The sequence below is a fragment of the Passer montanus genome, unplaced genomic scaffold, assembly GCF_014805655.1.
Source record: "Passer montanus isolate IOZ18808 unplaced genomic scaffold, ASM1480565v1 scaffold6, whole genome shotgun sequence".
In the NCBI taxonomy this organism is placed as follows: domain Eukaryota; kingdom Metazoa; phylum Chordata; class Aves; order Passeriformes; family Passeridae; genus Passer; species Passer montanus.
Window position 1 is genome coordinate 7,441,719 of NW_024371037.1, and position 26,286 is coordinate 7,468,004.

At 36.3% G+C, this 26,286-nt stretch overlaps 1 protein-coding gene across 9 annotated transcripts in view; it reads right to left on the reverse strand.

The window, feature by feature from the left end:
• CPED1 (cadherin like and PC-esterase domain containing 1) overlaps positions 1 to 26,286 on the reverse strand; it is a 138,277-nt gene that overhangs the window by 21,959 nt on the left and 90,032 nt on the right. For all 9 annotated transcript variants that reach the window (XM_039726890.1, XM_039726892.1, XM_039726891.1 and 6 more), the window contains one exon: positions 1,063 to 1,180. In XM_039726890.1, coding sequence (XP_039582824.1) covers positions 1,063 to 1,180 — 118 coding nt within the window. The remainder of the gene's footprint in view (positions 1 to 1,062; positions 1,181 to 26,286) is intronic.

Sequence of the window (26,286 nt, forward strand, 5' to 3'; positions counted from 1 at the left end):
TTATGTTAAACTGGATACAGTTGTAAGAAGATTGGAAAGTGGGATATCATTAAAACATATGTGTCACAGCAACAGAAAATTAGAAGTCAATCTGTGATATCTTACACACCAGATTTTGTTATTGCTAGAAAACACATTTCTACAGACTGCAGTAACTTGATTCACCTGCAGGAATTTAGCACAAGTTGGGTTCTTATGGTCTCTTTTAGTTCTCTTCCTCTCTTTCACTCTGAGAAGCCAAACACACAGCTAAGTTTGCTGACTTCTGTACTATTGGTAATGCAACAATATTGAACAAAGAGCTAATTTTGATATGATAGCCTGGTTCAAACCAGATGTGAATCAAAGGAGAACTTCTGAAAGAAAAAAGATAAATCGTAGTTTCATTCCATGATGCATACACAAAGGAAAGACACTTCCTCTGTTGTATATTCCAATTTGCATGTATTGATTATAAGAGAGAGGGACAGAGAAAGAAACAGAGAAATTGTATAAATTAAGTGTATATTTGATAAGGTGTTGAGCTTCCTCTAAGAACAGCTCCATGGTGACTAGGAGAGGAAGAAGTCACTTCTGTGTTTGGTTGGACTCTGAATTACTGTCTCTGCTCTACATCAAAGGATTAGAAATTAGTCATGAAATGCTGGTTGTACTGAACTATAAAGCAACCTTCTAAATTTCACCATTAATGTCAGAAGAAGTAAGGTTATATCTTTATCTCTGCTGCTCCACCTCAGCTTCTGTACATAGCTCAAGGACAGTGTATGACACCTACTTGTGCAGAATTTTTGAGTTATCTTCTGAAGGGAAATTACATTGCTTGGCTTCTCTGAAAATTTAACTTATTTGAGAAATATTAGTACTTTAGCAGGGAATTTGCCATTTGTCATTCTTCATTGCCAGGATTGGTATATCATTTGGCTGCTACAAATTTGGAATGATTAGTTCAATTTATTGTGTGTCAGTGCATGTCCATAGTAAAGAGTTAACATTGTTTCTAGTTTTACTTTGATAAGGTGCATGAGTTAATTTTCAGGAAAAAAAGGGAGATAAAGTACAAACCTTTTGTGTCTCCAGCTTCACAGGTCTTAAACACTGTCTGTGAAATTGCTGAGAGGTATTCATGAGAAAGAGGCTGCAAGCCACAGGACTCCTCTGGGCGAATTTTGGAACCACAGTCCTGAAATAAATAGAATCTATGAAAATGATAGCACTGTGCCCATCCACATCATCTTGAAATCCTCTTCAAGAGTAAAAAAGTTATTTGGGGTAGTTTCGCAATTAGTTCATCCTTAGCTCTTCAATATATAGTTTAATATGAAATTTAGAATCCTTTTTCCATTCAGACTTATTTGTTTCATTTTTACCTTTGTAGGAGACCAATCCTTTACCATCATTGACATATTTAATATAATATGCAAAGTGAATCTGTGGCAGCTACAGATTTACTGCCGCTCCATAAATATATGGCACACTGAGGGTTTTTCTAAATGCATGTAGATTTTTTTATTGTTTTCTTCAGGTGCTGTGGTGACATGACATCCTTCTGTCCTTGCCCAAAGATGAAACATCTTGTGATCTTAACTATGCTTACAAAAGATCACCCATGGCAAAGATGAGAGCCAGACATGTAAACCTAAATTATAGTTGTTGCTCTGTGTCTGTTCTTCCTGCAAACCTTCATTCTTAGAAGGGAGACATAAAAAGGCCCTTGGAATTTCTGGATTAGAATAAAAAGAAAAATTCCCTTCCATTACGTACGTTAGTGCACATTAGGACTGACTATAAGATCAGTGTGTCTTTTTGCTAGTAAACATTCTTTTATCTTTATGGAAGATTTTCTGGACACTAGCAAATAAAAGAGGAATAAAGCTTTTTTCTATGCATCTATATAGCTTTTAAACAACATCAGTTAATCCTTAGAGAGTGAACATTTCTGGAGTCCATCTACTATGTGAAATGACAATTTCCTTGTCTCTTTCAGATCACACTACACTGAACCTGATTCTTCATAATGTTTTAGTGTTTAAGAGATGACACAGATTTTCAAGCCTGTTACACTACTGAGTTTTCTCAATTATTGCCTTCAAATTATTCAGGGCTATTAGTTCATGGTATTTCATTTATTTATAGTCTGGGTGCCTAATTTAATAAGCATTTTGGGTTTTAGTTCACTTTTGAATAACAAATAACTAAATTTCCTCTCAATTATGTACTTATGTATATACATATATATATACATATTTTTACTCAGGCATACATAAATAATAAAAAAAAAAACAACCAAAACAAAACAAAAACCAGTTTCAAAATTACACTGGTAGAAACAGAGAGAGAGATGAACAAAGCATTATAAAGCTGACCCACACTCATGCAGCTGATGTCATGGGATGGATGTCATACAGTGAAGACCACTGTAGATGTACTAATGCTTCAGATTAAGGAATCTAATTAACTATTAATGGATTTTAAATCACTGTTGTACCTTTTTCACCATCTCCACCTTAATGAAAACTGATTACTCTGAAACTGCAGGAAAAGGAAAGGAGGTAAGAAGCCCTTGACTTTCCTGGGAGAAGTCATACCATAAAGGAAAAAAGTCCATCTGTTCATTTTAACAGTTGGTGCTCCAGCAGTGACAAAGCACTGTAACAAAAATAAAGTTACTTTTAACATCTACACCTGCTGCTACCTATCAGATCAAGAAGGTGTTTTTCAATAGAAAGGAAGGCTTTTCAGTATTTTTATGGAATAATCCGACTCTGTTCATTCACAGCTGTGGCTAAAAACATAATTTTTGGTGGAAGTTGACTCATGTTAATGAATTGAGTGCTTTGGAAACTCCCACCCAGAATGCTCCATACAGGCTCTACAGTCAGTAAAAGACCTTTTTTTACTCAGTAAAAGACCTTCTTGCATTTATATGAAAACCCCTAACAACCAATGGTCTCAATGCTGAAAACCAGGCAATTTCTGCTTCAGTACTCATTTCTGAAATTGTACCCAGCTCAAATCACTGAAGACTACCCCTACCATTCTAATAAAGGATCAATGTATCAAACTGTTTTAAACTAAATAACAAGAGGAATATAACTAAAATCAGAGGAATTTGTTTCAGTGTTGCAAACAAGACATATGTAGCCAAAATCCTGCATATTTTTAACATCCAGAACTCATGCATGGCCTAGAACGAGTGGATGAGATAAACCCCACAGAGTGTCCTTGGTAAGGTGTGAGACCCCTGCACCCTCAGCTCTGAGCTTGCGGTCTCTTGGCCAGCATTGCCCATCAACCTGGCAGATCACCCAGCCACATCCCCAGGCACTGCAGCCCTGCCCCCTCTCATGGCACTGCCAGGGCTGTCTCACTCCTTTTGACTGCACTTTAGACATGACAGAATAAAGCTTCATGTGAAAGAGCTAATTTAGAGTGCTTTTCTGTTGGTCTTTGTAGGCTCACTGACTGAACTTTATTGCATCTGGTTCTGTTTAAGCTGACCCAAGTTTCTCATGAAATCCTTCCATGTTTCTTTAGTCCATCTTTTTCTACTATTTTACACATAACTAAAAATGAGTGAAAAGTGATTAAAAATGATGCTATAGAAGGACTTCTAATAAAATTAGTCAAAGAGTGAGATCATTAAATAGGGAAACTATATATTATTGCTAGGGAATAAATTGTGGGCAGATGGATTAGCTCTACTCTATCGACTTTCTTAATATGGCAGGAATAAATGAAGGAACAGTTGGCATATTGTCCTCTATTCAACTGTCTTCGTCTGTCCAGCTGCATTACTCAGTGACAGATGAATCTCTAAAGATCCAGAGGTTCAGGCCAGTTCAGTTCAATACCAAACTGACTAGATTGAACTGAAACTTGTGTGTGTGCAAAATAAGTCTACAGACCTGTCATAAAAAGAGGCATTCTCCCAAGAAATTTCAGTTCTCTACTGCTGTTGGATGGGAAACAATGACTATAATTAGCCATCAAGCACTGTCTAGGACATACATAAAGACATTGCCTAATCAAAAGACAAACAAATCCATTAAACAGCAAATATAGGATTAATGGGATGAACTGATGGAGTAACGTGCCCTTGTGCTGCAGCTATGTTTTAAAGCAAAGAAACAGTATTTTATATCACCACAATATTTAAGGAACCTAATAAGTTCTGTCTACAATAATGGGATAATTGTTCCCCAATGACCTGAACAAGCGTCACAAATAACACATTAAAAGACTATGAGATGTTCATTTCCACGCAGATCTGGTAGGAGCCATAAAAACACTTCAGAAAAGAAACCTGGGCACTCCTGGGTGGAAAATTGCAGCGCACAGACATCAGTAGGAGATCAGGAATGATATGAAAAGCTGAGATACTGGTCATATTGCATCAGAGAACAGTTTGATATATGGATAAAGTACAGCCATCAGTCTAAATTGCTTTTAAGTTCTTAATTGTGCTATTCATGTTGTTACTATAACTAATATTATTGTTTCTTAAGAATAGAAGTATAACTTACATTGCATGATTTTTGTCAATTCCAAATTTCTCCATATAAAATTTCTTTGAGAATAAAGTCACATGCTTTAACCAGTGACTGAAGATTTTTGTAACTACAGAGTACCTTTACTAACTGCTAAACAAATTTTGAAAATCCCGGTAGATGCCTTTCCACAAAGACTTTAAAAGTACTTACTGTTTATATGGACAAATAAATTTCATCCTGACACTACAGCAGATGCAGTGTCTTCCTCTGCACTCAGAATGCTAACCTCAGAGAAAGCTATGAAATTGTTCCAAGAAAATATTATGAGTTTCATAACACTAGTTTAGTATCTTTTATGTTCATGGGGAATATAAAAGAATCCTTTTAATCTATGAAGGATTTTGATTCAATTCCATTTTATATGCAAAACATCAGTTAGACCCTAGCTGTCTTCCTGCTCCCAAACAGTTCAAAGTGCTGCATTTGTGAGCCATAGAGCAAAATTATTCACAAGAGACCTAAAAAGCATGACTCTTAATCTAGCAAATTCTTGTGAAATTATCATTCTGAACAGCTCAGAGATCAGCAGAATTAGTTGAACTAAGACAACTGAATGTGAAATCCAACTCCAACTCCAACATTAATAACAGAATACCAGAAAGTTCAATTTTGAAAAATGTTTCAAAATGTATCTAATTATAATTACGGAGGGGTTGTTTGGTTTTTTTCAGAATTTGTAGTCAACATCTGCTTGGATTTTTCAAGTGCTTTCTTAGCGAACATGCTTTCCTCATGAAGCTAATGATATTTTTCCCAAGCAAGAGCAGTGATAATTTCCAGCTTGTATGCTTTATAAACAAAGTACACAAAGCAAGAAAGAAGAGGAATTAAAAGAATTTAGTATTTCCTCCTCCCTAAAAAGAAGATAAAACAGGAACAAGGAGTAGTAGATAAAGAGAGGCATTTTGCTGTTTATGTTCTGGTGTTTTTTCAGTTTAAAAAGGGATACAATAATGTTGACCTGGAGACTTGTAAGAGCTGCATCAGTTTTTGATTCCTTTTTTGTCCTCTTCTCTGTAACTATCGTTTTAAGTGCAAGCTCTGAATGTGAACTGACTTGAATTTTGCCAAGTCCACTCTCTGAAAATGGGGAATAGCTTGAGAAAAACATGGGCTTTGACAAAAGCCCACGGCAAAAATCAAATGTCTTAAGTGATAACCAAAGGAATTATTATGTATTTATGGTTCTCTCAATAAAGTGCTGAGGTGACCCTGATTTTTTTCCCTGGTAATTAGGTAAAAAATGTTCAATACCAGCTGGGAAATCCTACAGCCTTGTAGCTTTTTATAAGGAGCATTCATCTCTACCCTCCCATGCTCAGGGTATATGGCATTCACAGATCACACTGCAGAAAGATCTATACTCTAAGCCTCCTAACTGCAAGAAGCACTTGAGCTCTAGCCTTGACCCTTTGATTTTAGGCCAAGACCTTTATATCACAGCCATGACAAACACAGCAGAACTTCTCAGACTGAAAAATTATCACTACAATAAGAAAGTAAGAAAAGGGATGAGCAAAAGGATGAGTGGAAAAGCATTACTGTTCCTTCATGATTTCATAAGTTTAAGTACTCTGACAATGAACACCATGCATTGAAAAAGCATGATAGCCTGGGACTTGGTCCAGTGAGCTATACATCTGCCAACACTACTGTTGAAGCTGCTTTTCACAGTAAGCAAGGCCTGTAGATACAAACTCAGTGTTTCAGGGTATATTGTAACAAAAGTACTTCTCATTTCTAGCACCAAATCCTTCAGATTGTAAAGTACATTTATTAACTTTTTTTTTTTATTTAGGGCTTGGGGCACACTAAGGTTAGGATTTGAAGGAGTGATTTAGGATGTTTGAGTCCAATTCACAACTCTGCCTCCTATTTTCTGTATTTTGGAGCTCCATTCAACACTGTGCACCCTTGTAATCTATCATCTCAAAACCCTCATTCAGTTACCACCATCCTCCTACGTGCCTAACTTTCTTGTCTTGAGCATAGGCAAAGCCACCCACAGCTCACAGAGATAGGTAAGTTGGCCCCTTCAGCACTGACAGAGTTTAAAAATCCCTTTGCCAACAATGCTTGATCTAATGGGTGTTCTCAGGACATGTTAGTGGGACTGTGCAGTGCATAAAGCAGTAATTGGTATTTCCCCATAGAACATTTTCCTGTGATGTAGAAAACACAGTTTTTAAGTCTCCCTTTCAACTTGGCACCAGAGATTTCAGTTCAAGCTCCCAGTGTTTTCCCTCCAGGGAAAACAGGAGGCTACAGGGTATTCTGGTCAGTTCTGTCTCAGGCTCTCATAAGGAAGCTGGCTGCATTTAATTGTGTGTACAATGTACATTGTGTGTGCATTGTACACACAATTAAATGCTGACTTGTAAAAAGCCTTGAACCCACTGTGTCCATAGACTGGGTGTGTACAAGGAACACAGGCTGAAACTGGATGGAGGGAGCACCATTAGGTCCCTGATAACTGCTGTGTGAAAAAGAACTGACTGAAGTGGGTGCTTAGATCCCTGAGAGATCATGTGGCAATTCAAAGTGGAGGACTCTTGTAACCTAAGACTGGATGTATAACTCTCATAGAGAGGTAAATCTAAGATACTTTCCTTTCCATATCACTATTTGTGGGGGAATATATCTGACTTCCTAATCATTGTCCTGGCATGTAGAGAATCTTCTCAATATTTACAAATGGAACTCTTCTATTTCAGGTTTAACAAAGGGTTGTATCAAAACATTTCTCTCTGTGTGTGTGTGCTTTCTTCCCCCCCAGTTATATCCAATGTTCTACTAGAAAAAACATTAAACCTTTCTCTGCAAGCTTTATCTCACCAACACTCCCTCCTAATAATGAGCCTAGTTACAGTTCTTGGACATGTTCTGTTTCCCTAGACCTCAGGATCCCTAAGTCTCTCTCTGTGTCCAACTTATTGCTCTGGATTCTCCTCGACATTACCTGAATGTCAGAAAAGGATTGTGACATTGATTTTTTTCAGCAAAATATTAATCATGAATAGCAAGCCTGGTGACTGCCAAACAGGATGCAAAAGAAAGGAATTCTGCAAGATCAGTTCAATAGGACCACTGATTCTGTTTCTTTTGCTTCCTTTATGTGACTAAAAAAACAAACAAGGAACATCAGTATTTCCTCTCACTCTAATTTTTCTAAACTGAGCTTAAAGGGGCCCAAAGGGCTGAAAAGGTATTGAGCCATGGATAGACTGAAAACAAGATTTCAAAATGTAATGTAATGTACATAATATTGGTTTCAGGGAAAATTAATTTTTTTTTTTTTTTTTTAAGGAATTGCTTCACACACTGCTTTATACAGAAATTCACTTCTCCATGATAAGGTATGTATTGGAATACATATCACAGCCACACATGGTCTGGGGAATATTGAGAAAGCCATTTATACAGGCTCAGAAACACCGGGTAGAGGACTTCTGAAACTGTTTTCCCAGAGAATGCCAAAAAAAAACCTGTGAGTTCCTGCCTTTCTTGTAACGACAGAGTCTACATAAGCATGGAAGCTTCACTCTAAAGGAAACTACACTTGTATGTGTGGGCAACAGGAGGAATTTCTCTTTACACATCTACAGTCTGCACTGACATGTGTTTGCAGAGAAGCCATGGGCTTTGATGCTGACTGCCTCTAATGACACCCCAGAGAACACACAGGGTCAGATCCTCAGAGCAGTCGTGTTGAACACTTGATTCATTTGAGCCAATTCCCAAGTGCCAAACACCCTCCACTTCAGACAGCAATATTGCAGGAGAAAACACCTCCTCTTGCTCACTGGTGAGAGTGCTTCAAATGGTTTGTCTGCTCAAGCATGAACTTAAAAATATCACCCAACTATATACAGACAGTCTGGGGGACACAAGGCCCCCATTGGGTCACACTTGAGCCTGGGGACATTTTTTCTATGGAAGGCCATCTCCATCCACTGCTGCTTCTCATCCAAAAGGTACCGAGAAGAACAGAGGCACCTGAAATAGGTATGTGCTCATTGCAATGACCCCACTCTGGGCAGGGGTGATCCCTATATCTTGAGCTTTCCCAGCAGCTCAGTGGGAGGCATGTCATAGTGCCTGGCAATCTTGCAAGCAGCTGCCTTGCCCTTCTTTATTTGGCTCTGTTTTTAAAGTGATCCATCTCTGATAAAGAATCAATCTCTGAGGCTTTTCTGGCCAAAGATCAGACTCTTCTCTTATTAAGACATTAGGCTGTTTGCTTAAGTTATTCAAGAGACCTTGAGAAAGTACATTTTTAGATAGAGAGCATTTACAAAAATCTTCCTAACTTTAACCAGCAAATACATAATGAAAAATCTATTACTGATGTAAAGTAGAGGCAATGTTGCCTATACAACAAATGTGAGTGTGAGTGCTAAAACTAAGAATATGTAAATGACACTAGAGAAAGTATCTGTGCAAATATCTGGGACACATGGGCAGTGCATGGATAGGTCTCCATCCAACACTATCCATAGCTCCAGCTGCAGCTTATATTCAGAACGTGCTGTACAAGCCTATGGTAGTGCAGAAAGTATGACTATGACTTTATGTTTGAAAGAGAGTCAGAGTCAGATGATAGAAGATTAAAGAAGTGATGGGGTTTTTTTCTCCTTTCTTCCTCTTCAGTTAAAAGCTTTGGTAAATATAAAATTACTTGAATTAAGTCAACATCATTTGAGACTAAAGTTTCTTGGAAAACACTCATAATGGAGACTGTATCAAAACAGAAAAGATAAATACATTTACAGACAGAATCTGGTTATCATTATGCTTCCCTTATACCACACTGTGGCCTACCATAAAAAAAATAGCATAATGAAGGACTGATTTGACTTTGAAAATCATTACATATTTCATTCAAAAGAGCCTTTGAGTTAGGATATTTTCATTGATGTCTAATAGCTGTGACCAGCACTACATTTCACATATTCCCAGATACGCATTTAATATATACAGCTGGGACACAGGAGTGAGATGGCTAAGTTTGTTTTCCTAGAACACCTAAAAATCTAGACATGTAGTGATTTATTTTCTAAACTATAATGGGTTTGAAAATTACTCTAATGAATTTGCAGCATACTGGCTGCTATAATCACAGAAGTTAATATAATGGATTTTTATTAACCATGATCTCTTTTAAAAGATACTGAATAAAGGTTTGCCTTCTGGTGGACAGCAGACTGAAAATGCAACCTTATAGCTTGATGGCTCACTGAGCAACAGACTGCATGCAGGTAGCTCTCACACATGGACAGAAACAGATTGCATGCAGTTAGTGCCAAATAAGCAGGCTGAAATTAGAATTTACTGTGCTTTCTCCAACAGCCTCCTTGCAGTAATTTACTACAAGTACTTTTCATTCAGCTAAATCAATCAAGCAGCCACTAGCTGAACAAGACCTCCCTCAAAAAAACAACTACTTCTGAAAACCAAATGATGTGCTTAACAACTATATTTATTCTATTGCACAAGGCATGGTAAGTGATCCTGAGCTGAAGTCTTGCTTTGATAGATATTGAGATCACATTAGTCCAGAGATGGGACATAGTGGAAATAGAAATAAAAAGACAAAAACCTTACGAATCAAAATTTAGGCTCTGTCAACAAGGTATTAAGGCAGTTAATTATATCTTATTGGACACAAAATTTCCCCTGACCTTTACCAATGCTTTCATACAGAAATTCACTCTTCCTTATAGAGAGACATCTGGAAGATTTCTGTGATTTACTTCAGGTCTGGGGAGCAAAGAGGATGCAAATAATGCAGTCAGCATAGCACAACAAACGTAATTTAATCAAAGTGATTCAGATTGTTTCCACTGAGATGTTAGAAACATGTTAACTACTGTTTTTCTCATAAGGATAGAAGTTACACTTGGATCTGGGCAATATTCCCAGCCCAGGTGAAACTCAATCACCAAGATTCATCACTTCAAAGAAATAACTCTGTAGAGCTGTGAACTCCTCCACCTTTCGTAAGTATTTTGACTCAGCCTGTGAGGCGTTTAGTGTTTAACTTTCTTGTGTCTACTAATAAAATTAATTACTGTAAATTCAGCTTTCTGGAGATGTGGAACACGTTTTTCCTTCAGCAGAGTTGGCATGGATACATTCACATCCTGTAGCAAAACCTCACACATGACTCACATTGTTTTTCTGATTGAAAGGATTATTTAATTACAAGAAATGGTTCCTGAGCAGTTCTAAAATAATGGATTGAATATTATAGTTTTAATATTTTTGCCTTAGACAAACAGTCTTGCTAATGCATTGCCCTAGACCTGCCTATACTCTTAGTTTTTAACCATCTATTTTTCATCTTCCTACTTTTCCTCAGTAAGATAATGGCTATCTCGAACAAGAATTTTATGCAGAGTGTCTTCCCAGTAGTAAAAAAGGTTCTACAAAAAGCCCTAAAAATTTTGAAGCAATCACACAGACCAAATTCTCTCTACTGCCAGCTCCCTTCCATGCAGAAAGGAGCTGCAAGAACTTACTGTGGACATTGAGATCTGGCTCCGAAGCAGACTAGGCTATTGCAGAAAACTAAAATATTTCCAGTTTGAGTCAGACTTAGAGGATTTACTACCAACAAAAGGACTGAGATAATGGAAAGGATCTATTCCAACAAATATCAGATTACAGTATATAAAGTGTATATAACATACATTAGGTTCCATTATGTACTGTAAACTGTAATCTATATTAGATACATTGTACTAATTTAAGAAAAGTTAAATTAAGTATTAGTGCAAGGATGTTGTCATCTCGCTTTTACTTCATTTAATTCCTTCCTTCCACATCCTTTTTACAGCCTTTTTATCATCTGACAACAGTAGATATTGTATCAACTTTACAGACTTTTTTTTTACAGTATTACACAGATGTGGAGTAATTTTGCTGTGCTGATCCTCCCACTAATCTGTTAATCAACCTTTCTGTCATAAAAATGGCATTTCTGCATGAATCAGAGGAGAACACTTATAGAAAAAGTATTGATGTTTGAGAACTTCTTGTCCTTTTCCAACTATTTTTTCATACTACCAGCATGAGAAAGACAATAAGAAATCTTGAGGGAAGGTCAGAAAAGAGAAAGATGAAAGATGAAAGATGAAAGATGAAAGAGAAGGATATGGAATTTATACAAACAATAAATTGTTTTCTTAGGACACACTACTGTCTAGATATGCCATGTTATGGTAGTTGAATAGAATTGCTTAAATAATTGTTTTCAACTGCTAAAAAATATTTGGAAATATTTTGAAATTCCTCCATTTTGCAGTAATAAACCTACTACCTTACAGTGTTGAAAGAAGAACATAGGAGGAAACAGCTCAAGACTGGCTGCTAGTCTGAAAGCACTGCATTACTATTTTCATACTAAAGAGTGAACGTCAAAGAAAACATGTAGTAGATAAAATCTAGCTTATCATTTTGCACTACAAAATGTCTATACAAAGACTGATTTTAATAGAACACCACATAGTGATTTTAGGGATTAAAGAAATTCCTTCTAGGCTGATGAACTTTATCATGTAGCATAGTGGGGAATGGAAAGATCCAATACAGTTCCAAAAAATGACCTGAAGGCAGCTACAAAATCTCAGACATGCAGAGGCTCCAAGTGGCCTTCACCCTGCCAAGTTCAATGGCTTAGGGATGATCCCACTTCCTCCTGGTAAAACAGCATAAACCTCTTCACTGTATCAGAATGCAAAAGTGAAGATTCATGTAAATGAAGGTTGGATTTGATGATCTTGGAGATCTTTTCCTACCTTAATGATTCTATGATTAAATGAGACTTGAATGTGCTGTAAGGCATTTCATGTAAAGCAAAAAAAGCTCTCTTGGTTCTATTCTGCCTTTCTCACCCTCCAGTAATTGACTGAAGCGGTGAAGTTATCTCTGAGTTAAAGCCAAACAAAAGCTGTGCTAAAATTATTTATGAGTGCTGGTGGTCCACTGGCAGTGTGCTGCTCATAACCAGTTTTTACAAGAAGGTGGACATTTCCCAAGATATTTTTTCATTGTCTTCTGATTGACCCCAGTGTCAGTTGTTGAATACAATTATTTCTAACATCCACAAGACAATGTACCTCTCCACAGCAAATGCAGCAAGTTACAAAAGTAATTTCTACTGTTTCACCATGCTTTATATTGAATGTCACAAATGCCAGAAGCTAAAGCAAATGTAAGTTCCCTGAATACTCATATTTGCACCCTACTAGATACAACTCATATATATATATATATATATGTTTTTTTGTAATGTTTCAAGTCCATCATTTGCTTAGCAAGTGAGAGGGTCAAATCCATATCCAAAATAAAGTGTATGATGCACTCTTTCCATCTTGACAGAAATCTACACCAAGACTTAGACAGCAAGACACCATACATTTCTTTGTTCTTCCCATGAACCAGACTTTTCCAGATGGCCCTTACTTCCTTTCTAAGTTGTTATTTAGGATTAATAGACACTTTTGAAGGAGACTTTTTGGCAGGCAGGAATTTAAAAATTTAAAATAATAAAACCTGCATTTTTGAACTTTTATATTTATAAATATAAATATATTTATATATGTTAATTTGCTTTGCTGTTCATATTATTCTATTGCAAATTAATAAGAGTAAATAATATTTACAGGTTGGCTTTTTCATATTTCAACAGCTTTGACAACTAATAATGGCTTTCACACCTAAAGCTAGAGAACAATCACAGAAGTATGTGACTGGAGCAAAGCTTCATAACTTTATAAGGTGAGAAGCGAAAACTTAGAATTTTTATTTCACAGAGGCAGAGCCTTCATTCTTATCACTAGTGGGTTTTATTTTTCTATCATTTATTTAAATTATACATTAAATTCTTAACAGATTATAAAATCCCAGATGAAGGCTAAAACCTCAAGCCATATAAAGCAAAAGTAAAAAAAGGCTATGAAATTATACTTTCAAATAAAATGATTACTGGAAAAGTAGTTTGTCTACTCAATTTCCTTCATCACCAGTCTTCTTTCCCACCCCCTGCCCCATTTTCTCTTCTTTCACATCTTTTTCCAAAGCAAACCTTTATCCAAAAATCATGTTACCTCTATAATTATTTTACCCTGTATTTATGAGAGTTTTAGGAATTTTCAGTGGGTGAAGAGCCAGATCCAAGACAGGTCAAATCCATTAGGATTAAATGCTTTCACTCTGCTCAAGTACATGTACACAGACTCTTCAGCCCCCCGCAAATCTTCAAGCCTGATACTCAGTAGTCACAAAGTGGTACCAAGAGTTGCAACATCAGGTTTGAACTACATGAATTTCATGTGCTAAGGAATGAAACCAACATCCTGCTAAAGGAGTCTGTATCACATTCCCTACCTCCTCTGCACGACACTCATGTAACTTTGCTTGAATGACTTGTTTTAGTCAAACATATTTTATCCAGATTGCTCAGGATATAAATTACAGAAGATAGCTTTCATCTGATCAAATATTAGGAGCTGAAACACAGATACTGCAACTTAACAGCTAAGCCACTCAGACACAGATAAAACAGCTATTCAGAACAGATCAACTGAACTGTGCCTTAAATAGCTAATTCACACCAGTACACAGGCATTCAAAGGAACTAGGTCACACTGTTGAAAACAGAAGTCAGGTAAGATGAATCCCACTCACAGTGTACAGACTGAAAAAATACTTGGGTCACAGAAGACTTTCCCCCCCTTCCATCCCACTGTCATATTTTCATTTTTGCAGTGAGCAGGAACCCAGCAAAATATTTGGTACAGAAGGTCAATGTAAACTGTCAGCTACAGGAGCAGCTGTCAGAAATGCCTGTGGTAGCTCTTCAGGTACCATGTCAGTTCTCTTACAACTTAGCAAACAAATGCCTTTTAAGGCTGCTGTAAAGCAGAGGCAATCCACACATATGTCTCCAACTTTCCTACTGTAAGAACAGTAGGCAACAGAAGATACTGTTAATATTTTTTCCTATAGCAAACCAAATATAAAACTTAACAGTCCACAATAGGCAGCAATTTCTTTCACAGTCTGTAGGAGAAGCAGTCAAAGAAAACAAGAGCTTTGAAAGCAGCTTTGGAAGCAGCTAATTGTGGGTGATAACACACAATAATGAAAATCAGAGCTTTGAAGCTAAGCTCTTTTCAATACCTTGCTTTCAGAGGGAACAATAAAATGCATTTTGAGGAGACAATGCACTTTCACATTTCTTTTTTGGTGGATTTACACAATTTTCTATGCTTCTGTCTGAAGTTTATGATTATTAGTTTAATTTCTTGTTAAACAGAAAAATTAAATTCCTATAGAGTGTGGTATACCTTTGATCCATTACTCAGTTTTCCATCTGCTCTTTGGTGAAAACAGCCTACAGAATTATAGAAGTAGAACAGAGCAATTAAAATATTCAATTTTCTTTTTCTGAAACAGTAATTTTTCTACCAGAGGCCTCTCTTTTTATTGATTAACCTTTCTGACAGAGCCTGGTATGTAATGTCTCATCTTAATTTGGCCAGTCAGGCATTCAAACTCTGTCAAACTCAAACAACAGGGAATAAAGAGTTTATTTCCTAGCATAATCTCTGGTGGAAAAAATTAATAAAGAGGGTGTGGATGATGTATTGACTCTGCTTTTCTGGGTTCGGGCCTGGAAGAGATCACTGAAAGTGTCCCTTGGCTAAGGACATCACAATTTCACCTACCTGGACCAAACAGCAAACTTGCACAATAAAACCTACACCTATTTTTGCCTTCCATAGCATTATCCAGCAGAATGTTCCCACACAGAGGGACCAAGCTGACATTTTTAGATTCCTATGACTATTATTGAAGTCTTATCTAGGCTTAAAATATGGTACATGTTAATTTTTTTGTAATTAAAGTCAGCATTTGTGCTGGATAGACTAAGCATAATCTCAGTAATTGAGACTGTTTGTTCTTTTACTTACTGAAAATATGTGAGCCTTGAGCTTTCCTTCACTTAGAGCCTCAATAGAGTGGAGTGTGTTTAGGTAAAATCTGTAACACAGTGTTATAAGAGGAAAATAGGCAGCCTAACATACACCTGCTTAGTGACGTGTATGCAACCACAGTTTCAATTTTATTTTCAGAAACCAGATAGATCCTGAAGCTAATAACTCATTATACTTCTTGAAAAGATATGTTCAGCTCTTCTGGTATCTGTGTGTAGCAATATTAAATTTTTTTTAATGCATTATTTCAGTATTTACATGTGATCACAGTTTTTTTTTTCTTTTTTCTTTTTTTTTTAGCTGTATTTCTTTTCTTTCTGCTGTTTCATTTCTGTCCCTTCTGTTCTGCTCTTTCAAAAGAACAGGGGTTTAAATAATCTGGCTTTTGTTCAGAACCCTAGAACTTAGTATAAATTTAACAAATGTAACACAGCTGATGTTAATAGATACAAATGTCTCCTAAAGTAATTTTCCATATTTCTGTTGGAACAGATGTTTTATGTCTTTTTGTGTCCTTGGACACTGGCCATTGCACGGGACTCCAACAGGAGATACAACAGGAACTGTGTGGCTAAAACATGTTTAGCCACATTTGTTTAGCAAATGCATCTTCCTTTCAGTTGGAATTACCAACAATATCAGAGGAAAAAAACAGGAAAAATTATTAATAATTTCTCTTCATTGTGCACAGTTGACCAGAAATGCAGATAAAATGTTAAAATTTTCTTATGAATATGCTGCAAAAATGAAATATTAGAACTTCCCTTATTATGAACATATATCGCATCTCATAACTGTGCAAAGCAGCTTTCTTCAGATACAAAAGGCATTTTAAAAAAATAAACCTTTTTACTTTAATTTAAAAACCTTTTCAATTTTGTTTTATGAAGCCAATATTTAGAAAAAGTTGAATTTTTAGTGATTAGCTGAATTTCTGGAACAGCATTAGAGCAGCAATATATAGCTGGAGATTACTTTGCTAGCAAGTAAAACATGTCTGAAAATATCTTTATTTTCTACTACATCACAGATTGTTAATTTAAACTAGATAGACATAACAGCTTGCTTTGAACAATGGGTTAAAGTAATTGTTTTGCTCTTATACTTTCATGTAAATCACAACACCACAGTCCTCTTGACCTCCAACAACCTCATAAATCTTCAGCAATCATAAATGAAGTCTTTATTCTCAATCCTAGCTTCAACTGGAGTTGAAATCTGTATCATGAGTTTGCCTTCAATTCAGAGATTTCCCTTATCAAACTCTTCCTTCATTTCCCTAATGTCCATATGTATGGTTACATAGCTCCATAACAGAATGTTTGCTGGGTCAAAAACAAGGGAAAAGTCTCATTGTTCTAATGATGGCATCCGTCCCAAACCATATTAGCTACAAATAATTGCTTCCTAAATTGCAATTGTTGGCAAGGAACATCCTGATTTAAAACCCTCTTGACCTTTAATTTACAGAGCAAAGCATTTGTGAGCAAGATTTCTGCCAATAAAATGTCTCTAAATTATACTTCTCTCTTGTTTCACTTCTTTAAAACTCAAGGGAAAGAGAAGTTCTTAAGTTTAATAGGAGAGAAATAGATGGATAAAATCAATCTACTTTATTTCCAGTTTAGACTAACTAAACATAGCATAGCACAGATTTTTACCAAAAACAAAAATAAAATCTGAATTGTGAGAATTCTGGACACACAAAGCAGGATAAAAACCCATCAGAAAAGAAATCCATGGGGTCATTTAGTTAATCTTCCCATACCGAGGCAAGATCAAGTGTGCCAGCAGTTTTACTAATCTCACTTAAAGTCTTCCAGTAAAGGGCAGTCCACAACATAGCTAAAAAGTCTGTGAGAAGCCACAGAATCTATCCCTCATTAAATGCTAGGAAAAACCAATTGGCAAAAGGAATAAGCACTAATGTTCTCGGCCAAATACCTGTTTCATATCTATTATTTCTTCATTATAGAACCTTCCCTTGTTTCATAGATCAATTAACTAGCCATTAGTAGAAAGGAACTAATTCACAGGGCAAATAGCAATTTTCTAGAGATTTGCAACTATAAAGTTAATTTAAAACAGTGCAATACAGAAGAGACTCTGGCATGTGTTGGAACCCTCGCTGCTGGGAATTTGACTTTCTGTGCTAACAGGCCACAAGACCTGACCCACAAGAAAATACTACATTTGATCTCAGGCCATAGAGAAAGCTTCCAAAATTGAATGATAGAACTGAAATTATAAGTGTATGATTTAAATAAAAGTGTGTAAAATCACATAGTAGAAATCTTAAAGTTTTAGAATATAGTAATATATATAAAACAATATTGAAGATTTAAGACAGAGGCTAATCCTTCTTCATTACCTTCTTCTTCATGAGTTTAAGTAATATTGTATAATTAGATAAAAAAATCCACATTGAGAACCACAAGTAGATAGTTATTAAGTTAAAAGTAAAAATAATTTGTCATTTCCTAATTAGACAGCTTATCCTTAAAAAGCCTTGTAGAGAGAGAGACACAACTCCATTTTTAGTTTATTAGCATAAAATACTGTAGAACTCACAGTTTGTGAGAATATAATATAGATAAAACTAATGAACATCTGAGTCCGAACAAGAAATACCATCGTACACATTTAATCCCAATCCTGACAAAAAAAGAAGACTCAACAGGCATGAGTCTTCCTTCAAGCACAAGAAGGATTCAGAAAAAAGTGATTCCAGAATTCTAAACCAAAGGACCTACTAACAGAAAACTCCAGGTTATTTATTCTCATTTCAATTAAAACTATTAAAAACATGAATTCATCTAAGATACTGATAAATAACCCCAGTTTCCTTTATGTGAATATGATCAAGAGAAAAATTCTTCAGAGTGGAATGGTTGATTAAATACGATATGAAAGACTACATTGCAACCTTTGGACCTTAGTCAACGCTATCCTTCAAGCTGTCAGAACAATACTAGAGAAACAAGATTAGGGGTTTTTTATTTGAATGTGATGCAAATAAACAGTTGTTTGCAAAACTGCAAATACAACTGTGTAGAAAAACAATATTAGTGAATGCGTTCCCCTTTCTCAGGTGGCCTAACTTGTATGAGAGTAGTAGGACATAACTTGTATCATACTTAGCTTCACAGTAAGGCAATTTTGGCACAGCTTCTAACTTGCTGAGTGGGGAGTTGCAGCCTGACTTGGCAGACCATGCTCCTGCCTTACACTGCCAAAGGTCCAGAGGTTGGAATCTAGCTGCAGCTATGTGTGGGATATGTACACAGCAAGTCCAATCTCCAAATACAACCAGTCCCTGCTAATGGGTTCTATTCACTTGTATGTCTGATTGCCAGCTGGCAGGCACACAGTCTTATTTCTGGGATTTAGCAAATTAGAGGGGCTACAGTCAACCCAGGCCTTCAATGATTGGTGAAATTTTGCTAGATACAGTGGAAATATTCCCTGTTTTCCTTCTTGGGAGACATATACAAAGGAGGTGAGAAAACTCACCTGGGATTCCTGTGCACAGGAATTACAGAAAAGACATACTATAGGACTATTACTATTACTGTGAAGTAATTCATGGTGTTGAAGCATTCTCAATAGTCTTGACACTCAACTAATTTTCATGCACTCCACACTTTCAGACTCAGAATAATTTAGGTTGAAACAGAATTTAGGAGGCTCAAAGCAGGCAGAAATGTGATAACTCATTTATTGAGGACTCTGAAGTATTTCAGATTTTACATACTGCAGTCTAGTGAACCTGGTTAATTTTATTTTGAAACAGTGCAGGAGAATTTCTACTAGAAGTGACTGCATGTTTGCTGAGGAAGCAGTACCAAACAGCTGAACAGCAGTAACTGAAAGCAATACAGCAGGGACCTGGTGCACCCTACCAATTTGTTAATACACCTCTAGCCAAAGAATTCCCAGTCCAAAGTTTTAACCTATTCTGGAATCAACTTTGTCAATCCAGTTTTGTCTGATTTTCCTTCTTCGAGTCTCAATTGCCATAGAACCATAAAAACACAGAATACCAAGTGGGAAGAGACCTCAAGAATCACCTGGTCCAACTTTTTTGTCAAAAGCACAGTCTAGACAAAATGACCCAGAACCCTGTCCACTGAGTCTTAGGTGTCCAACGTTGGTTAATCCACCACTTTTCTTTGCAGTTTGTTTCAATAGCTGACCTCATAATGAAAAATACTCTTTCTGTGTCCAAATGGGATCTCTCCCAGAGTAATTAATATCATTACCCCCCATCTTTTCTATATAAATCCTTGTAAAAAGAGAGTGTCCATCTTCTTCGTAACCACCTTTTAAATACAGGAACATGGTGCTAAAGTCTTCCCTAAGTCTTCTTTTCTCAAGACTGAACAAAGCCAGCAGTCTCAGCCTTCCCTCATCTGGCAGGCTTCCCAGTCCTTTCATCATCTTTGTGCTGGACCCTCTCCAGCCTGTCCTTGTCCTTTTTGTCTAGTGGGGACCAAAACACCAGCTTCCAGGTGCAAATATTTTGTCTTGGATAAAATCCCAAATGAGTGAATTTTTTCTTCACTGGAAAATTAGTTTTGCATGGTATTTAAGGTGACAGAGAATCATCTTTTTGTACATCAATCTATCATCAAAATATATATGAAATCAAATTGTAGACACAGTTGCCTTAGGACAACTATACTCAATTGGAACTGTGGAGAAGTCCATAAACCAGTAACAGAAAGCTTCTCTGAAAACCAACTAGTCAGCTATTCTGATCCAGGATGATCATTGGAATATGATTCAGAAGGAACCATTAAGACCATCAGCAGGACAATTATTTAAGGTGCTGTCGCACTTATGAAGGACAAAGCCAGTCAGAAGGAGGACACAGAAGTACTCATCTTGCATTCATCTGAATCTCTCCTCACTGACATATCACCAATGAATCTATTGGCCAGGAAGCAAATTACTCTCTCCCATCAGAAAAGAGCTTTCTGAGGAATAATCTACATCTTTTGTTACATAGACAGAAGAACCTGCAGCAGATTGAGAACAGGAAGTGGTCACTAAGAATGACAAAGATAGGACACAACTGAGTTGGGCGCAGAAGAAAAAGAAACTAGGAGCTACGTTCTTTTTTATTTTGGGGTAAGACTGGAGGAAGCAGAAGGACATTCTGGGTTGAAGGTTCATTTTAGGAAAAACTCACCTAATTGCTTCAGTTCCAGTATGTGAACCAGCCTTCAAAAGAAGCCTCTTTGGACATCTGATAATCAAAGTAGGAGTAGAAAAACTGAAAGCCTGAACAGACAATGAATCAGTATTTCTGAACCTAATTAACACATGTATCTACTAACTTCCAAAGGAATTATTCACATTTTATTGTAGAACTTGCCAAGATGATAACAAAGGTATTTCATGCCTTCTATTGAATGCCTATTTATGCTTTATCCCATTCTTTAAAATAGAATATTTAGTTATATGTGATAATTCAAATGTGGAATTTGGTGATTTCTGAAACCCTAAGTAAAAAAACCCCCCTGTCAAATGAAAACAAATGATCCTGTCTCAGACCTAACATTAACACTGCAAACATTCAAAGCAGCATATATCTGTTAAGTTTCTTTATACTCCTAAAGACAGCCAGAGGTACAAAAAAAGTAATGCAACTTGTTTCACTCCATTTTTCTGATGTTCTCATTTCAAATGGGAATTCTGATGTTCCCAGGAAAATTATATTATTAAGGAAACTATATCAGTCTTTCAGACAGTGAATTAATGGTTCAGTCCTTCATGTTATTTTCTGATTTAAGATCAGATGCATATGATGCCCTCAGTCCTGTCTTGGAAGCTGACTCAGATGCCTAAACAGTTTAAGTAAGGCTCTAAAAGTTTGTCACAATCAAGCACTAGATTAAAACAAATACATCTTACCCGGTCTCCAATAAAACACCCTGACCCAAGCTAGCAGTGAATAAAGGTTAGGGACAGAAATGTATCAGTTCCCAGACATTTGCATTTAAAAGAGTGCTGTTAAGAAAGTGGAATATTATATGTCATAAAATCATCACATAATGAAAGCAGTAACAATGAGTTATGGGTTTGGCTCTGCTCCACCAATGTTTCCAGATGCTTTGCAAAATGTACAAACCTACAGTCTGTACTCAATTACAAAGCTTCAGTTACTTTGGTGGGGTTATTGGCATAGCAACAGCTGAATGCAGGCTCAGTCCTCATTTGCAACAATAAAATGCAAAAAGTATAAAACAGCTTAAGAAAAAAAAAATCTAAGTTTATTATGGATTACAGTAAACTGCTGCATAATGTCAACATAAAGTATGCAATATATCTGAACAGAAATGGATGAATATAAGTAAAATAAAGAGAATAACCTTTCCCTTCTTCTACACAGCAGAATTTAATGCAATTAATGTCGAATTCTCTGCTGGACATTTCAAGACCCTGTGTCTCACAGTCTGAATTTTTGCTTTGAGGTCATTTTGAATATGTGCTAGTCATCACACATTTTTTAAAAGACTTCTGAATATTTATTATTAGTTTTGAAAATACATCCTAGTCGTATGTACAAATATTGAAATGTGTGGCCAAAACTGTGTGCACAACTGAAGTCAGTACGTGCAAAAGTGTGTTTTTCAAAGAACTAAAGATGGTTGGGGTTTTTCAAAGAACTAAAGATAGTTGGCGTTCTGTGAGCCAGGCACCTTCTCATCCCTCGGTAAAAATTCCTTGGGAAAAAAAGTGTCAATTTATCCTTACTACTGCAAGTTAAGAACTGCTAATAGTGAGACATTATGCAAGTTTCTCCCACTGGGATCTACAATGCTTTTTTTGCAGTTTATATTATGCATTTAATAGGGATGTCTTTTCTTCTGGAAGTTTTTTTGCCAGGTAGCATTGCTTATCACACTAGCTGCTCTCTATCTGTATCAAAGTGTTAGTAATACTGGGAATTCCCGATGAATAAAAGCTTACAGTGCTCTTTGTCTATCAGGAGATAGAGGGACTGAGTCTTAGTACCCTGCCAAACAAACTCTGGAGAAGCCTTCCATGGGCTCAGGTAAAAGGAAATGGAGTGGCTCCCTCTGAGTATTTTCTACACCATTGAGAAAACTGGACAGTTAATGTATCTGCTTAGCCAGGAATTCACAGACCATGTCCTTACATCCTGGATCTCAAAGTTGTGATCACCAACAGCCTCTAAAGCACTCAATGATTTGGTGAAATATTTAAGAAGGCTTAACCCTGTTTGCAACACGGAGAAAAGGTTATCATTGCAGAGAGTCACTGTATTCTGGGTTTCACCACCTGTCTTAGGTGACCTTACAGTCTTTTGTACTTATCTTCCATTTCTTCTTGGACTGCAATCCAATCTGCTTGGATTATTGCAAACAAATATCCCATCTATTTTCAAGCTTAAACATTTTCTGACATCTACTTTCCTCTTGCAGCTGGGGAACTGGAAGGTTTGTGAGAGTGGAACCTGTGTGTGAGCTTTCACAGTGACTGAGCTGACATATGTTGTACCTCATCCCTAAGGGAAGCTGGGTGACTGGCAGCACTGGCTTGTGCAGAGCAAATTTTAACCTCATTCTCCTCAATCTATACACATGCTCAGCAGAATTCTCAAAGGAAACAAGAAAAGTGAGAAAGTTGAAAGAAAAAGGAGAGGGAGAAAGAGGAAAATTTAAGAAAGAGAGGAAAGAAAGGAAAATTTAAGACCTATAACATTTCATACAGGAGGAAAAAGTACCATAACCTTGTACTGGTATTAATTTTATTTTACTACTCTTGCTCAGGAAAATTTAAGACCTGTAACATTTCATACAGGAGGAACAAAGTACCATAACCTTGTACTGGTATTAATTTTATTATGCTACTCTTGCTCTAAACACTAACCTTAGTTTCTCCAACCCTCTGTTGTAGCAGTCAAAATACTACAGTGGAAGACTGAATACACAACTGAACAGGGAGCAGCAGTGGCAGAGATCATCGCAGACAAGAAACCTTGAATACCCGAAATGAAATACCAGTGCAAGTATGCATGTCAGGGACTGAGGGCTGCTGCTGTAGATGCTGTTCTTACATGGCAGTTCTGTTCAGTGGATTTACTGCTTGTAGAGATAACTGTAGTACCTTCCTTTGGTCACTGTAACCAATCCACATTATTTTGATCTCAGGGTTACTAAAGCACAATTCAATCCTTTAGTCATGTGTTCCTGCCATTTGTTTAGTGGTATACAGTATGCATACTGCAGAGCCTTGTCTTGTACAGCCACAGGATGGAACGCTGCTCCTGACTGGCCCTGCCTATAGATTTAATTTAAGTTTCAAGTTTTCAGCCACAAGATTTGAATTTTAGCTTAAAAAAACCCCTGACAAACCAAAACAACTCCTCTGAATTGTTCCACACTGTTTTAAGAATGGAAAAGTCATATCCTAAGATTTTAATGTGAAGATTAACACACAGTCTGGCATAATGCATCTCTAAATTTTTTCTGTTTTCCTATGATCAAGTTCAAATACAGAATCCTTGTTGCATTTTTTTTTGCCATACTCTATTGTGGGATGTCCAGATCTTCATGAAGACCTCAGCTTAGCCTCTACTCCCATTGCACAATCAGCTAGAAGATTCCAGGTGTTCTGTTTACTCCTAAGTTAGACTTGTCAACTCATTCAGTGAAAAGAATACAAACATTTGGCAAAGGGAAAACTTTAAGTATTTAACTGCAAACATAAAGAAACAGAGTGGTTGATTTGACAGTAATCATTAGTATCTTGCAGATTTCTGACAAATGAAAGATCTGTGCTTAACTGTGTATTTAGGAAAGGAAGAACACAAACTCAATATCTGGCAAAACACATAATGTGCACTGTGTAATACATCAGTACATTTTATGATGAAAAATAAAAAATGCTTCAATTATGTATTGATCAGGTAAAGCATTCTTTGTATATATTTTTTGAATAAACCAGCTACAGAATATTTGAAATAATTTGATTTAATACTTTTGATGAAATGTTTCTATGTAGAAATTTTAAAGGTACATGCAAGGTAATATAAAAGGACAAGGTAATACAAAGGAACTTATAACCAGTTGAATACTTTGCTACTCTATTCATAAATGAGTGGAAAATATGACAACTTGAGGTCTGAAAAATTACCGGAGTATGATGCTCACAAGATAAAAGATTAGTCACTCCAACACAAAATATACAATTAAATTTTCTCCTTCTCCTTTGACTACTTCCCCTAGTTGTCAAGGCTTGGCCCAGTGGAATTCTAAAGCCACTTGAGGATTTCCAAAATGGCATGTCTTTGATCTGTCTTCTCCCCAGAATTTGATCAAAATCCATTACATTACCTGATGAGGAAGACTAGCATTTTTCATTTCATAGTTTTCATTTTGAAAGAGACATTGATGGTGGAACTAACAGATACTTTTCCACAAACATGCCCAAACAAAACGAGCAAATGTTACTGATGGACACATAAACAGGAAGAAAGACAGAAAGAAAAAATAAGGTATAGAAGGCTACATTCTTTCTTTCTTTGTTCTGATTATTCTAGCAGATTATGTTCCACCAATTTGTAAAGACTTCAGGAAATCCCTTTGCAAAACTAGTCCAGGTGACAGTATCCAGACCCCATATGAATAGGAAAATCCTTGATACTTATCAACTCTGTGTAATCAATGAATATGCTTCTCTGAATTAATAATGTGATAATTCACATAAAAATTAAACAGATAATTTATTTTTTCATATCTAACAAATGGTCATTTTTCATGTATCAAAGCATGTCATCATGCAAAAGAGCAAAAATACTTAGAAGACAAAAGTCAGGAGCGTTGATAGACGCTACAAATGCGTTTCTCTTTTAGGAATAAATAAATAATGACTGTCCTGAACAAATGTGAACATGGACACAACTATACTCATCCCAGACCTAATAAATATAGCTTAAGACTTTGGGCCTGAAAAGATGGAGACATATGGTATTATTCAGAACAAGTTATCCCACTGATTTCAGTGAAAATGTCCAGTGTGGGAAGTTAAGTATGCACACCACTTTGCAGAAGAATGCACTAGATCTTCATGTTTTCCCTCTGAAATCTCATCAAGCCATGGGGATTAGAGGTCCCTGAAGTACTTTCTGTCTTTGTGCTGTTACTGTATTGTTGTTTAATTCCTGCATTCTATTAGTGTTCTCTTTTGCCTAGAATTTACTTGGCAATTCTTAGAGATTTTTGTTACTATCATAACAAATTTCCAGTACATCCAAACTCTCACAATAAAATTCTAAAGTGCTAAACATCAGCTTTAAAAAAGCCCCCCAGAAGTATCACTAAATTAAAATTGTGCAACTTTTCTGTCAAGTATTTAATCTCTTGAAAAAGATAATATGGCATATTGCACAATAAGTTTGCTTAGGAATGTTTTAGTTTTGACTAAAAGAAGACAATTCCTCAAGAACTTTTTTTCCCAATATATTTTTTTCATTTATATTTGTAGCTCAACAGTATGAAAAACACTAGGCTGTTGGATCAGGAAAGGTATAGCACAATGGGGACAGTTATCAGGAGTATCAGTAAGGTTTTTGAGTTGTGACAACATACTTCATAGAAAAAAATTAATATAGCAACAAGAGGTCATGGAAATTACCTTACCCTATCAGGTGACCAGCTAGCGAAAGTCAGGGTTTGGTACAGGTCACAAAACACAGCTAT